Here is a 14,071-nt window from a genome sequence, read left to right as displayed (position 1 = left end):
AATCAATATGCTAAGCACAAGTTTAAATGCAGCCACACATATCCTTTACCTCTGAGATTTAAATTCCTTCATGATGTCAAGGAAATCATTGTAGACCTGGGGCTGACTACCAAACTGCAGCTTCACCTGGTCAAGATAGGACAGGGCGTCCTCCACCTGCACAGGGAGACGTTTCAGAGATAGAAGAAGTCAGAACCTTTAACAGAGGATCATCCACGCTCAAAACGGCAATAAAGCAATTATTTATGAAGTGTAAGACATTTGTATGAATACTATTTGTACGAACACTAAAGACATGATTAAAACTTAAAACAAAGGTCAACTCATAAAATCTGTAGTCTTACCTCACATAACTCTGTAGGGAATGATCGGTTGACTAATAATTGTGTTACCACAGTATCCATTCACCCACCTCCTAAGTACTTGCTAAGAAACAAGACAGCAGAACCAACACAGGCATTACTTACTCAGTAACAAGCTGAAATCCTAACTGCACTGAGACTCACTCAGATCTAGTGGTAATCCTAAAATAACCACTGAAGGCCAGAACAGCACAAGTTCTCCTCCAAAGTGAGGGAACCCAAGAGGTGATTTATACACTGAAAGCCAAGGATAAGTACATGTTAGCAAACGTGAAGAATCCCGGAGGAAGTAGCGAGGGTACAGGCCCATGTAGTAGTCTACCTGCAAAACCAAAACCAGCTCAGTCTAGCTAGAAGTATTGGGAAAAAGCAGGATCCAGATCTTGAAGGACCAACTTAGATGTTTTATCGCCTTCATTTTCATGTATTCCAGTTGACATAACTACACAATCGACTGGAAGGGGGTAAGGATGGGGCTGTAAAGATGTCACAATGGGAAAATGCTCATTTCCCATGAGGACAAGCATGAGGACCTGAGACTGGATCCCTAGAACATAAATTTGGCCCCATGAGCACATGCCTGTAACCCCAGTACAGGCGTCACAGGGAGTACTCGGGACAGAATAGATCTGAAAGGATGGCTGGCGGACCAGTTACTCTCAACTAAGGGAGGGAGGGATGGAGGACAGGGAAGGGGAGGACACAAGTTATGCTCTAGGGAGAATTGTAACTGATGTAAGGATGGCTTGACTACAGTGCAAGTCAAAAGAACAGAAACCTCAGATTCAAAAGCTTTTATCGAGAAGTGACAGGATTTGAGGACTAACTGAATAGAAGACCAAGGGAAAACAAGCACTCAAAGTGACTCGCCACAAACAGGAGTGAGTTTCAAGGGCCAGAAAAAATATAAATATAATTTAGGATGCTATAATACTTAGGGGATAGCCAAGTATTATACTCTGAGATAATATTTTAAATTGTACAAAATTTTAGGATTAAGAAATAATATGATTTTGGTATAAGCTACAATTTTTGATATACTATGAAATAAAATGTTTATGCTCAAATAAACCATTAAGTGATGTTATAGTGTGAATGTCCTCTAAAACTCATGTGTCTAATCTTTTTAAATGTGCTTTTAGTTTTCATTTGTATAGCTGGGAATTGTATCCATGGGCTCCTGTATGCTCTACCCTCTTGTCTTGGTGGTGGTGGTGGCGGCAGGGAGTTATCATAAGCACTAGCTACTTATCTGTACTCCCTAGCACCAAACTGAAAAGCAGGGATTTTAACTCCTGCTGTGCTGGCAATTGAAGACAGGAATTTTAATATACTAAACAAGACCTCTACCACTGAGCTACCCCCACAGTGTCCATGACAAAAGCGAACTACTTCTCTTCTCTTCTGATAGTATTCATGTGTGTGGAGTCAGACTGACCTTAGGTCAGTCCTCAGATACCATCTTCTTCTTGAGACAGAGGTAAGTAAGCCAGGTTTGCTGGCTAGTTGAGCCTCAAAGATTGGCCTCTGTGTCTCCCCAAGAATTACAAGCACATACTCCACTGCACACAGTTTTTAAAAAGTAAATTCTGGGGATTTAACTCACTTCATCAGCTGAGCTTTCTCCTCAGATCCCATTCTGATAACACTAAATGGGGCCTACAGAAGACAGACGCCATGAATGAGGACAGTGCCATGTAGAAGAGCTAGAGGAAACACTGTGAGGTTTTGAGCCTTCTACCTTCTGCCATGTGCAGACAGTGTTTTGTTGTTGGTATTCTGTTGTGATTTTTTAAGATAGGGCTTTACTATATAACCCTGGCTGGCTGGGAACTAGCAATGTAGACCAGGTTGGCTTTTAAGTCAGAGATATCAACCAGCTTCTGCCTCTAAGTGCTGGAGTTAAAGACATCATAACCATATCTTGCTTTTAAACACTCTGTTTTTATATGTGTGTCTTTCTCTCTGGTTGTTTGAAGGAGACCGATTCCCATGGGCTCATGTTTGAACACTTGGTCCCCAATTAACTGTTTCTGAAGCATCAGGAAGTGTGGCCTTGTTGGAGTAAGTGTGTCACTACTTACTCTGAGGTTTGAAAAGCCCAATGCAGGGCCCAGTCTGTCTCCTCCAACAGACACAGCAGAACAGACGGGAGCTCTCAGCTACTGCTCCAGCTCCAGGCCTGCCCTGCTGCCGTGCTCCCCACCACGATCTGCTGCCATGCTCCTCACCATGACCATCATGCACTAACCCTGACGTAAAGGCAAGCCGCCAATCAAATGCCTTTGCTCTAGAAACTGCCTTGGTCACTGTGTCTCCTCATAACAGTAGAATATTAACTAAATAAGACACATACATGCAAATATAAACACTGACCCAAAAGTAGCAGGCAAGGATTCATTAGGGCTATAGGTCATTGGTAGAGGGCTTGTCCAAATGTGTGAGGCCCTATGGCCATTGTCCAGTACTGTCAGGAAAAAAAAGCAAAAACACCAAAAATGCCAAATGCCAAGCAGTGTGAAAATAGGTAGTTAAATTATATGGGGACACACACACACAAACACACACACGAACACACACACACACACACACAGAGGCTGTTGAGATGGTTCAGCAGGTTCAGGTACTTGCCACTAAATCGAACACCTAAGTTCAATCCCAGAGACCCACATGGTACAGAAAGAGAACCAGCTTCCAAAAGTTGTTCTTAAGACCTTCAAGATGGAAGTACAGGCTGTTAGTTACACAGACACACACACACACACACACAGACACACACACAGACACACACACACACACACACACACACACACACACACACACATGAGCTCATATATATAATCTTTTTTTAATTAAAAAAAAAAAAAAAACCACAAGGGACGGAGGTAGGAGTGGGGTTTTTGTTACACAGTAGTGACCCCAGCATCTGAGAAGTATAAGCAGAGAAGAGACCATGATTCCCACTTGCATAATTTTCAGGCCAACCTGAGTTAAGAGCCTTCTCAACCCACACTTCCTCAAATAAAACTCAGCAAATCAATCAAGATTCTTTAACTAAAAAAAATCCCAACTCTATCCAAAATTTACTCTATAATCCTAATCCAAGGCTTCCTTCCTGGTTTGTATAAGAGAACACAGAGACAAACAAGCATATCCCATGGTTGTGTGCACAGCACCCTAGAGCAAGGCAGGTGAAAAAAACAGACAACGTCCTTTGAGAGGGCTGACTGGAAAAGGCTGTAGAAGTCAGCCCAGCGTTGGGACTTACACCTGTAATCCCAACACTCAGAAAACAGGCAGAAGGGTCTCAAGTTCAAGGCATTCTCATCTACACAGTGAGACTCAATCTAAAAGCTCTTACCTGTACCCAGAAAGGGCTCTAAAAGTGTTTTTGGTAGTTTAAGGTAGTATAAAGGCTTTAGAATATTAAAGCATCATTTACAAAATGCGGTATAAATCATAAACAAAGTCTTCCCTAAGTCTCAGTGAAATGTTAAGTTCACAGTCAGCAGTGCTTCCTTTTGCAACACAGCTATCAATCTATAAGCAGAATGTGAAAACCACCGAGCAGAGCACCAATTTTCCCAGAGAGCACAAATAACTTGTGCTTTCTTTACAGACCATTCTCCAGTAAAGCAAATTTCATAAAATTCCTCCCTCTTGTTCAACTATTGTGTTCATTATGCTATTTACATAGTACCAAGTGTCCTTAGGCCAATATTAAATTCCTAAGAATGGACATCAATAAGGCTGGGATCAAGAAGTCAGCTAGGCAGTACAGACAGTTAGAGACCCTTGAAGCCCAGAGTCAGTTCCAAGCGTCCCATTGGATGCCTGAAACTTGCCTGAACCTTGAATTCTACCCTACTACACCAACTTTTTCCTCTACATACATATTTACAGTAAAATCTGACTAAGCACAGTAAAAATTAATAAAGATAACTTACCTTGTATCTTACAAACGTCGGTTTTTAGTTTTTCCTGCCTTATCAAGTTGAGAACCATCACATTTTTACTTTGAAGGAAGCACTATATGGCTTCTCTTCATTGAGAATCACTGGTTTGGAACTGGGGTCTATCTATGTATGGTCTGACTTTTCTAACTGACTCACAGGCAGGATAGTAAGGAGCGGAGCGCACTGGGTAAAAGGATGAGGTATACATCACACTGGGGATGGACAGACAGAGATGTCATTAACACTATTTGTGATGGCACAGTATTTAAATTTTACATATTGCTTACTCTGGAAATTTTTTTATTTTAAGTTTTCTTTTTCTTTTTTTTTGTTTTTTCGAGACAGGGTTTCTCTGTGTAGTCCTGGAACTCACTCTGTAGACCAGGCTGGCCTCGAACTCAGAAATCCACCTGCCCCTGCCTCCCAAGTGCTGGGATTAAAGACGTGCACCACCACCGCCCGGCTTTATTTCAAGTTTTCAACCAGTTAACTGTGGGTAACTGAAAATAGCAGAAAGCAAGTTTTCAAGGAAAAGGGAGACCACTGCTACATTAGGGAAAACAAAGTAGACATTTTGACAGACATAAGCACTCTGGGGTAAACTGTTAACGCCCAGAATGCAAACCACTATACAGAACTAGACAAAATTAGGCTATTACAGCCCAAGGAGGAGAAAACTGCACCACTTGTTTAACTTACATTTTCTGCACTTGATTTCAGAATGATTTACCTAAGGGTCAATCAGAAAAGCTGAGCACTAAGCAACTGCTACGAGAGTCTAAAAGAAAGGATCTCAAACTAATACTTCTTTTTCTACGGCAACAACCCTTCAATTCTGATAGACTTGAGTGCTAAGCATTCATACAGCCAACACTTTTTGAGTATTTGTTTCTCTGGATCAGGCACTGGTAACAAAAGGGAAATACACAAGTTTCAAAACAAAAACCAACATTTCTTGTAATTCAAACACTACTCTCTTAGTTAAGGCATTACTTCCTGCTGAAGATAAAGTGAGCCAAGGAAAGAAATACAATACTACCTTGAGCCTCTGAAACTGCTGCTGTCCCTGCACCGGTGCAACTGGTGGGGCTGGATGGGCATGGCTCTGGACCACCTGGCCCCCATGAGGCTGACCAGCTGTTGGGTGATGATGACTGCTGTGAACTGCTGCTATGGCGGGCCCATGGCTGCCAGAATTTTGTGGCACAGCTGAAACCTGGGAGGAACAAAATACAGACAAATTAAGGAATGTGTATTTTTCCCCAAAGGCATCTAGAGAAATAACATATAAATGCATAAAGTATGCATAGGTGTTTCTGCATGCATAAAGATATTAGGAAAAAGGGAATTACTGATATTATAGCCCACCTATATTTAATGTTTTACAGATATTAAAAAATCATTCAATTTAAACTGGGTATGGTGGCACATGTCTTTTATTCCAGCTCTAAGGAGGCAAAGGCAGGCAGATCTCTTGAGTTTTGGGCCAGTCTGATCTATACACTAAGTTCCAGGGAAGACAGGGAGAGAGAGGGGGCGGGGGAAGAGAGAGACAGACACACACAAGAGACAGAGAAACAGACACAGACATTTTACAGCTTTTCTTTTTTCTTTGGGGGTTTTTCGAGACAGGGTTTCTGTGTAGCCCTGGCTGTCCTGGAACTTACTCTGTAGACCAGGCTGGCCTCGAACTCAGAAAATCTGCCTGCCTCTGCCTCCCAAGTGCTGGGATTAAAGGCATGCGCCACCACCACCCAGCACAGCTTTTCATAAAACTTAATTATATGGCCTGAAGATTGGACCCAATAGCCCAGAGCTCCCCCAACAAGCAAGGACTGTGGATTGGGTTCCTGGAACTTGGGGGAGGAACAACACAGCAGCATTAACTAGTCTTTCTACATGTCTGGAATGGCTGGTTTATTACGAGTGCATACTAGTTTCCATTAAGGATATGGGCACCTATATTTAACATAGGACAAAACTGTAAAACTATCTGGAAAGTAAAAATAATCCCACAAACGGAATACCTTTTTTCTTTTTAAATCTTTGTTTAATAATCATCTGTTACTTATTGCTACAGCAGCCTCAAGTGCAAGCATTATATGTATTTGCTTCACAGGAGACTCCTGAGGAACAGACACTCAAGTGCTTGCTTGCTGACACACATGAGGGCCCCAGTTCAATCTCTATTACTACAAAATTAAAAAAAAGAAAAGAAAAAAAACCAAGCCAGGCGTAGTAGTGCATGCCTGTAATCCCAGCACTCAGGCAGCCTGGTCTATACCGAGATTTCCTGGCCAGTCAGGGCTACATAGTTAAAGACCCTCCCTCAAGACCAAAAATTTAAAAAGTAAAAGCTATTATAAACCACATTAAGTTAAAAATAATAATTAAAAAATAAAATAAAATAAAAAAAGTTGGGCAGTGGTGATGCATTTCTTTAATTCCAGAACTCAGGAGGCCGAGGCAGGCAGATCTCTGAATTCCAGGACAGCCTGGTCTACAGGCTGAGTTCAAAAACAGCCAGGACTACACAGAGAAACCCTGTCTCAGAAAACAAAAAAACTAAAAATAAAAAATGAAAACAGTAAGTTCTTCTACTTACATAAAATACAAACTACCTGAACCACACAATTTTGTTAATTTGAGACATAGGTAGAAATGGTAGTAACAAGGAAGGGTTATAAAGTGTGGTTAGTGGTAGAATTCTTGCCTGGCACAAACAAGAGCCTGCAATCACTCTCAACTAACGCACAAGTGAGGCAAGATGGTATAAGCTGTAATCACACAACTGGGAAGATAAGGCAGGACAGAAAAGCTCAAGGCTAATCTGGGCTCTATAATGAAATCCTAGTTTACTAAAGAGAGAGAAAGAGCTGTGAGGTGTGAGCAAGAAAGAAGAGAGAGAAAATAGGGGTACCTATGAAGGGAGGAAAAGAACCTCAGAGGTCATGACACAGCTTTTGTTGTTACTGTTTTAACTTATCTCATGGTTCTTAAGCCTCAGATGCATACATTTTAAAACATCTCACACACCTCACAAAGTTTCTCTTAGGTAGCTCAATGCTTAATAAAAAAATCACCTTCAATGAATGAAGCCACCACCCTCATTGTCTATTCCTATTCTCTGCTGGCCCCAGCTTACCTGGTAGTTGGGTGCCACTGAGTACTGAATGCCTGTAGCTGACTGCATGGTCTCAGACACTGCTTCATACACAGGAGGGGCCGGGGCAAGTACCCGGTGCTGGTGAGAAAAAGCCTCTGTGCTTCCAGGAATCCTTCGCTGCTGAGCTGCATACACTGGTGACTCCTGGTCATCCAAACGTCGCTTCATTCTGCACTCATGCTCAGGGATGCACTACAAACCTGCAGAAACCAGAGTGACAACACAAATCTCACTCCAGTATGATGCACATGACTTAGGACCAGCTACCCCAATTCATGTAAGTCTGACTTTCGGAACTAATCAACCTTTTCTGAAAGTCAATTTCTGAATGCATGACCCACACCTGAGCAAGTTAGAACTGAAAGACAAAAGGCTAAGTACAGAGTTTAGTCAATTTGGTAACACTAAGTTGAAAAAAAATCCTACAATTAAAAAATGCAAACAACTTTAAACTCTCCTTTTCTAGTTATTCTCCCGTGATGGTTTCAAGGACAGTGGCTCCCTAGGTCATATTTGAATGTCTGGTTCCGAGTTGATGGACTGTTTAGGAAGAATTAGGTGTGGCCTTGTTGGAGATGTGTCACTGGGGATTTCAAAAGCCCACACCATTCCCAGTTACCCCAAGCCTTCTCGCTCAGCCTCTTGGCTGTGTCTCAGCATCTGCGTTCTCTCGCTCGACCAGAGCACTGGCTACCCGCTGCCACCTCTCGCCATGATGGTCAGACTAACCCCGTGAACGGTACGCAAGCCCCCAGGTCAAAAGATGTCTTTCCTCTCTAAGTTGCCCTGCTCATAGTGTTTCCTCACAGCAAAACAGTAACTTAAGGTAGCTCCTGAGACACTACTGGAGTTAATACTGGTTACATACTAACATGCTGCAAAAGCACATTCTGAAAACTTAGTACTGGGTCAGAGGATCCTGTTACAGTGATGAAAGTGGGCCTAGTTATCAGGTAGGTTTAAGTTCATAAACAGTCATTGTCATAACAACTGAAGCTGTCATAGAAAGGGATGATATGTAAGGAACATGAGGTAAAGGGTACCTTCAAGAATAATGTACACTTTAAAATTTTCTTATTTCATGTAATTTTTAGCACTTCAAACTAAAAATGGGAATGAGAACAGCTGACTTCCATGTTTCCTCTGGCCCCTTCTCACATCTTTTACAAACAAGGAAGTCTCTTCAACTTAACAACAGGAGACATTCTCTTGAAAGAACACACAAAGTCTAGAGCCAGTTTATCCAGAAACCAACTTGAGGTTTTTTGCAAGCATTTCCAGCATCAGTATCGTCAACACAGACAATACACTAGAGTTGAAAAGGAATACTTGGAAGCAAGACAGCTTAGTGAAGGACGGTGCCTGCCAGTGAGTGAAGGTGATTGCCGCCAAGACTGAGAGCCTGAGTTCAATCCCTGGAGTCAACATCACGGAAAAGAGGAGACAGCTGTCTCTGACATTCACACACATGCCCTGGAACACATACATCTTTCTGCTTGCATAGAGGAGAAACATATAAATAGCAAAGGGGCTGGAGAGAGAGATGCTTCAGTGATTACAAGTGCTGACTGCTCAATCATGAAGACTAAAGTTCCAGGTCCCAACATCCACACCTCTTAGGTCACAACTTCCTGAAAACTCTTACAAGAGATCTAGCCTCCGAAGAAACCACACTTTACGTGCAAATATCAAGATAGCCTCCAACACACAAACACATCATACACATATATTATCTCTATTTCGGAATGAGAAATTAGGCCTTATGAATGGATGGCCAACAAAGCCATCTTTGTTGAACCTCTGGCTACTTCTTAGCTTTAGTTCTCATTGGTTTAAAACCGAGATGTTGTCAGGTAGTGGTAGCCTAGCCTTTAATCCCAGAACTCAGGAGGCAGAAGCAGGCAGTTCTTTTGAGTTCTGAGAGACAAGGCCAGCCTGGTCTATAGAAGAGTTTCAGGACAGCCAGGGCCAAACAGAGAAAAAAACCGTCTCAAAAAACACAAAATAAACAAACAAATGAAACCCCTATGTTAATCTTCTAAGATTAATCTCTAATAAACTATTTTATAAATGATAAATAAACCAAGTATACATGAAGAACACAGCACAGAACTATGAAAAAAAATCAGAACATTCATTAGGCACTGCATTCTAACAAAAAAATCTCACTTGAAATTTTATAGCTTTGGTCCCATTTTATGTGATTTTTGTGATGCTCCAATGCTATTCCATGACCAGTTTACATGAAAATGTTTTTAAAAAAAAAAAAAAAGAAAGAAAGATAAAGGAGCTGTAGCGATGGCTCAGTGGGTAAGAGGACTGCCCGCTCTTCCAGAGGTCCTGAGTTCAATTCCCAGCACCCACATGGTGGCCCACAACCATCAGTAATGGGGATCCAATGCTCTCTTCTGGTGTCTGAAGACTGCAACAGTGTACTCACATACATAAAAACAAATAAATCTTAAGAAATGAAATAAAAATTGTAGTGCGCTTTCACTGGTTAAATATTAAAGTGCTTTAACTCATTGTTGTGAGGCCTGGTTCTTATCCTTTGTTTTGCTTTATTCACATTTAAAATTTCTTTACGTGTATGGGTACTTTATCTGCCTGTATGTCTGTGTGTCACATGTGTGTCTCGTTTCCGAGTAGTACAGACAAGCAAGGCAGCAGTAGCTCACTCTTAACACTCAAGCAAGGCAGCAGTAGCTCACTCTTAACACTCAAGCAAGGCAGCAGTAGCTCACCCTTTTAACACTCAAGCAAGGCAGCAGTAGCTCACTCTTTTAACACTCAAGCAAGGCAGCAGTAGCTCACTCTTTTAACACTCAAGCAAGGCAGCAGTAGCTCACTCTTTTAATACCAGTATTCAGAAGGCAGAGGCAGATCTCAGTTCAAGGCCAGCCTGCCTGGCCTACAAAGCAAGTTCCAGGACAGCCAGGGTTACACAGAAAAACCTTGACTCAAACAAACAAACAAACAAACGTAAAATTATAATTTATGGGATGTAGTGCTGGATCAAACCCAGGGCCTTGTACATGCTAAGCAAGTACCATTAAGTTACATCCCTAGTCAGTAATTTTATGACATATTTAACTACATTGATTTCTAGAATTTTCTTCCCAGACCATTAATATAAAACTGAAGATGGTATCCAGAGCCTACTTTTTTTTCTTAATTATGCTCCTTTGCCAATGTCTTACCTCCTCACTAGTCACTTTCCTTCTAGTAATACAGCCACTCTTTTCTTCCCAGCCCTTAGCATCCTTCATCCAGAAAGCTGACAACACTTTCCAAGCAGTTCTCCTCCTCTATTCTCTACACTGCTTTCAAATATGCCTCAAATGTAAACCTCAGCTACGACTAGCTTCTCAATAGTTGAAATTCAACCCACGGACCTGGACAGAAGGCTTGGCCTGATGGTTAAGGGCACTGGTGGCTCTTCTAAAGAACCAGGGCTCGATTCCCTGCATGCATATGGTAGCTCACAACCAGTCTGTCACTCTGCTCCAAGGGCATCATGGCTCAAGGATGAGGCTTAGAAGAACTTCGGGACTACGGGACTAAGTTCTTGCCTTCCACCTGACTGAGACGGGGTTTTAGGAGACTAGCTTGTCCCCATCTCCTGCCTTGCAAATGCACACTACATTTCCTGCTCAAGGCAAGTTGGTTCATGAGCTTCCAGGAGACTATCCTGTCTCCACCTCCTGCCCTATAGGTTCTGGGACTACAAACACACACTACCATACCCTGCTTCTCACTTGGATTCCAGACTGAACTCAGGTTGTCAGGTCTGTGTGAGAAGAGCTTTATTTGCTGAGCCACCTCACTGGCTTAGAAGCTCTTAAAAGATACAGTTTACGTCGGCTGGAGAAGGCTCAGGTCTTTAATCCCAGCACTTGGGAGGCAGAGCTCTGTAAGTTTGAGGCCAGCCTGAGCTGTACAAAGAAACCCTGTCTCAAGAACAAAAACAAAATAAAACAAAACTATAGTTGATTTTGTTGTCAGGTATTCTAGAAAAATGTGCACACTCTTTAATTTACCCAATCCACTTCTAGGCCTCTGACCCAGCCTCCTGCTAAGTCTAACTACTGCAGCAGAGCACAAAAGGCTGAGAGCCAAGCACTGGCTGAGCTACATCCATATTGTGAAAAACTGAACAACTATTAAAAGAAACAGTGTTCTCAACTGAAAACATGCTGAGTGAAAATAGCCATGCAATGTGTACACTGTAACCTCATGTATGACACACACACCATTTACTCAGTACTTGTACAATCCATGTCAAGTACTCGTGTTAAGTATACTGCAATATCACTGAAAAACAAATCAAGAAATTAGACTTCAGGGGCTGGAGAGATGGCTTGGGAAGTGAAAGTGCATACTGCTCTTTCAGAGGGACCCGAGTTCAGTTCCTATCAACCATTCAGGTAACTCACAAGCAGCTAACTCCAATTTCAGGAAATCCAAACTCGTCAGGCCTCCCTGAGCACCTGTACTCATGTGAGAGTATGCACAAACACAAGCACACACGGACACACAGGGACACACACACACACACACACACACTTACAAACTAAAAGAGCCTCCCAAGGGCTGGAGAGAGGGCTCAGCAGGTAAGAGGACTTGCTATTACAAGGAGGGCTCAGCACAAGAAAATCTGACTTCCAGATTGTGCTGCCCTCCCTCCCATCAGGAATACCGCAAGATACCTAAGGACATTCGGCAGCTTAGAGAAAGCCCATGACTTTCTAGTGTCTCTTCTGGAATGCTGCCTTCCAAGTGCAATGTTCCTCCTCCACCTCCTACAACATGGAGTTGATTCTGATGTGTGGTAAAATCTTATGTCTACTTGATTTTTCTGACAAGAATGTGAAATTCTTAGGGACAAAGACTGTTGGGCATCAGTCCAGAGTTATTTAAGCAGGTGATCAATTAAATGAGTGTCCTCTCAATTCACTCAGAATTCAAGTAAAGTCTGAATCTTTTTTCTCATTTTTTAAAGATGTGTTTATTTTAGCAGGGCAGTGGTACACGCCTTTAATCCCAGCACTCTGGAAGCAGAGACAGGTGGATCTGAGTTCAAGGCCAGCCTGATCTAGAGAGATCTCATTCCAGGATATCCTAGGCTACACAGAGAAACTCTATCTCAAAAAACAAACAGAATAAAAAAGATGTATTTATTTTTGGGTGCACATCTGCCTATGTACCACTTTTGTGCCTGGATGCCTCTAGAGCACAGCAGGGCATCTCGAATTGGAAATACAGATGGTTGTGAGCCACCATGGATGCGAAAAAATGAACCTGAGTCCTCTGGAAGAGCAGCCAGTGCTCTTAACCACTGAGCCATCTCTCCAGCCATCTCCCCATCCCCTAATCTATTTTTCTCAAAGCCAGAAGCTTTGTCACAGATAGCTACTCAAAATAAACAAACACGATTACTATAATTCCACCTCTGGATACTGATCCAAGAACTAAAAGCAAGGGCTTGAACAATATTTATATACCATGTTCCCAGAAAACTATTCATAAAAAGCACAAGGTAGGCTAGTGAGCTATCTCAGTGGTTAAGCACACTCACTGCTCTTCCAGAAGGCCAGGGTTCAGTTCCCAGCATGTACATGGAGGTTCACAACAGTCTGGAACTCTAGTCCTAAGGAATCTGATGTCCTCTTCTAGACTTTTTGGGCACCAAGTATGCACATAATACAAATACATACATATAGGTAAAACATGCATAGAAAATGAAAACAGACAAATCCCCAAGGTAGAAAAAATGCCAACTGAAAGATAAATAATTGTGGTCTATATGCATACAAGGGAGAGAGACTCTGACATACACCACAATATCAACGAACCGAGAGGACAAAACTAGGTCAAAGACATCCCAGTTCAGGCTAGCCTGGTCCACAGAGCGAGTTACAGGGCAGCCACGACTACACCACATCAAGTGCTTCATAACCATCTTAACCACAACTCCAAGGAACCGATCCAGTGTCTCTGGTTCCCTAGGAGACCTGCATCCACATGTGTAATCAACCTAGGGTTTTATCTTAAAAAAGAAGACTTACTGTTTCGTGCGTGTAAGGTTCAACAGTGGGAGATGAATGAGTTCTCAAGGAGGATGGTGGCGAAGGCCGCACAAGGACGTGAGTGTACTTAATGCCACCGAACTCAACTAAAAAAGATGAAAAGCTTTAAATCATAATGGTAAACTTCATGTCTTGTATATTTTAGTTGAGTCTTCACTATCTCTATTGGGGCAACCGTGCATGCGTGAGTACGTGACAGAGAGCAGTTTCCTCCTGCTACCATCTGAGTCTTAAACACCAAACTCAAGGCTTGGTAACATGTGTTTTTTACCTACTGAGCCAACTTTCTAGCCCACAATTTGTTTCTTTGTAAGTTAGGATTTCTCTCACATAGCCTAAGCTGGCCTCAAACTCACTATGTAGTTAAAAATGCCCTTCACCACCCCAGACCTGGTCTTCCGAGGCTGTGGAGGCAGAGCCCAGGGATGTGGGCACACCAGGCAGAGCCCAGGGATGTGGGCACACCAGGCAGAGCCCAGGGATGTGGGCACACCAGGC

The 14,071-nt window shown here is 42.4% G+C and overlaps 1 protein-coding gene across 5 annotated transcripts in view; it reads right to left on the bottom strand.

Moving 5' to 3' along the window:
- Positions 1-14,071, bottom strand: part of Sin3a (SIN3 transcription regulator family member A) — a 60,164-nt gene that overhangs the window by 37,583 nt on the left and 8,510 nt on the right. For 3 of the 5 annotated variants that reach the window (XM_028774571.1, XM_028774573.1, XM_028774572.1), the window contains exons 2-5: positions 13,553-13,659; positions 7,464-7,684; positions 5,358-5,534; positions 50-156 (exon numbers count right to left, since the gene is read on the bottom strand). In XM_028774571.1, coding sequence (XP_028630404.1) covers positions 50-156; positions 5,358-5,534; positions 7,464-7,652 — 473 coding nt within the window. In that variant the 5' untranslated portion in view covers positions 7,653-7,684; positions 13,553-13,659. The remainder of the gene's footprint in view (positions 1-49; positions 157-5,357; positions 5,535-7,463; positions 7,685-13,552; positions 13,660-14,071) is intronic. The other 2 variants (XM_028774574.1, XM_028774575.1) reach the window with 1 other exon arrangement.

The sequence above is a fragment of the Grammomys surdaster genome, unplaced genomic scaffold (genome assembly GCF_004785775.1).
Source record: "Grammomys surdaster isolate TR1022 unplaced genomic scaffold, NIH_TR_1.0 241, whole genome shotgun sequence".
In the NCBI taxonomy this organism is placed as follows: domain Eukaryota; kingdom Metazoa; phylum Chordata; class Mammalia; order Rodentia; family Muridae; genus Grammomys; species Grammomys surdaster.
Note: the sequence above shows the minus strand (reverse complement) of the source record. Positions and strands in the feature narration are given on the sequence as shown.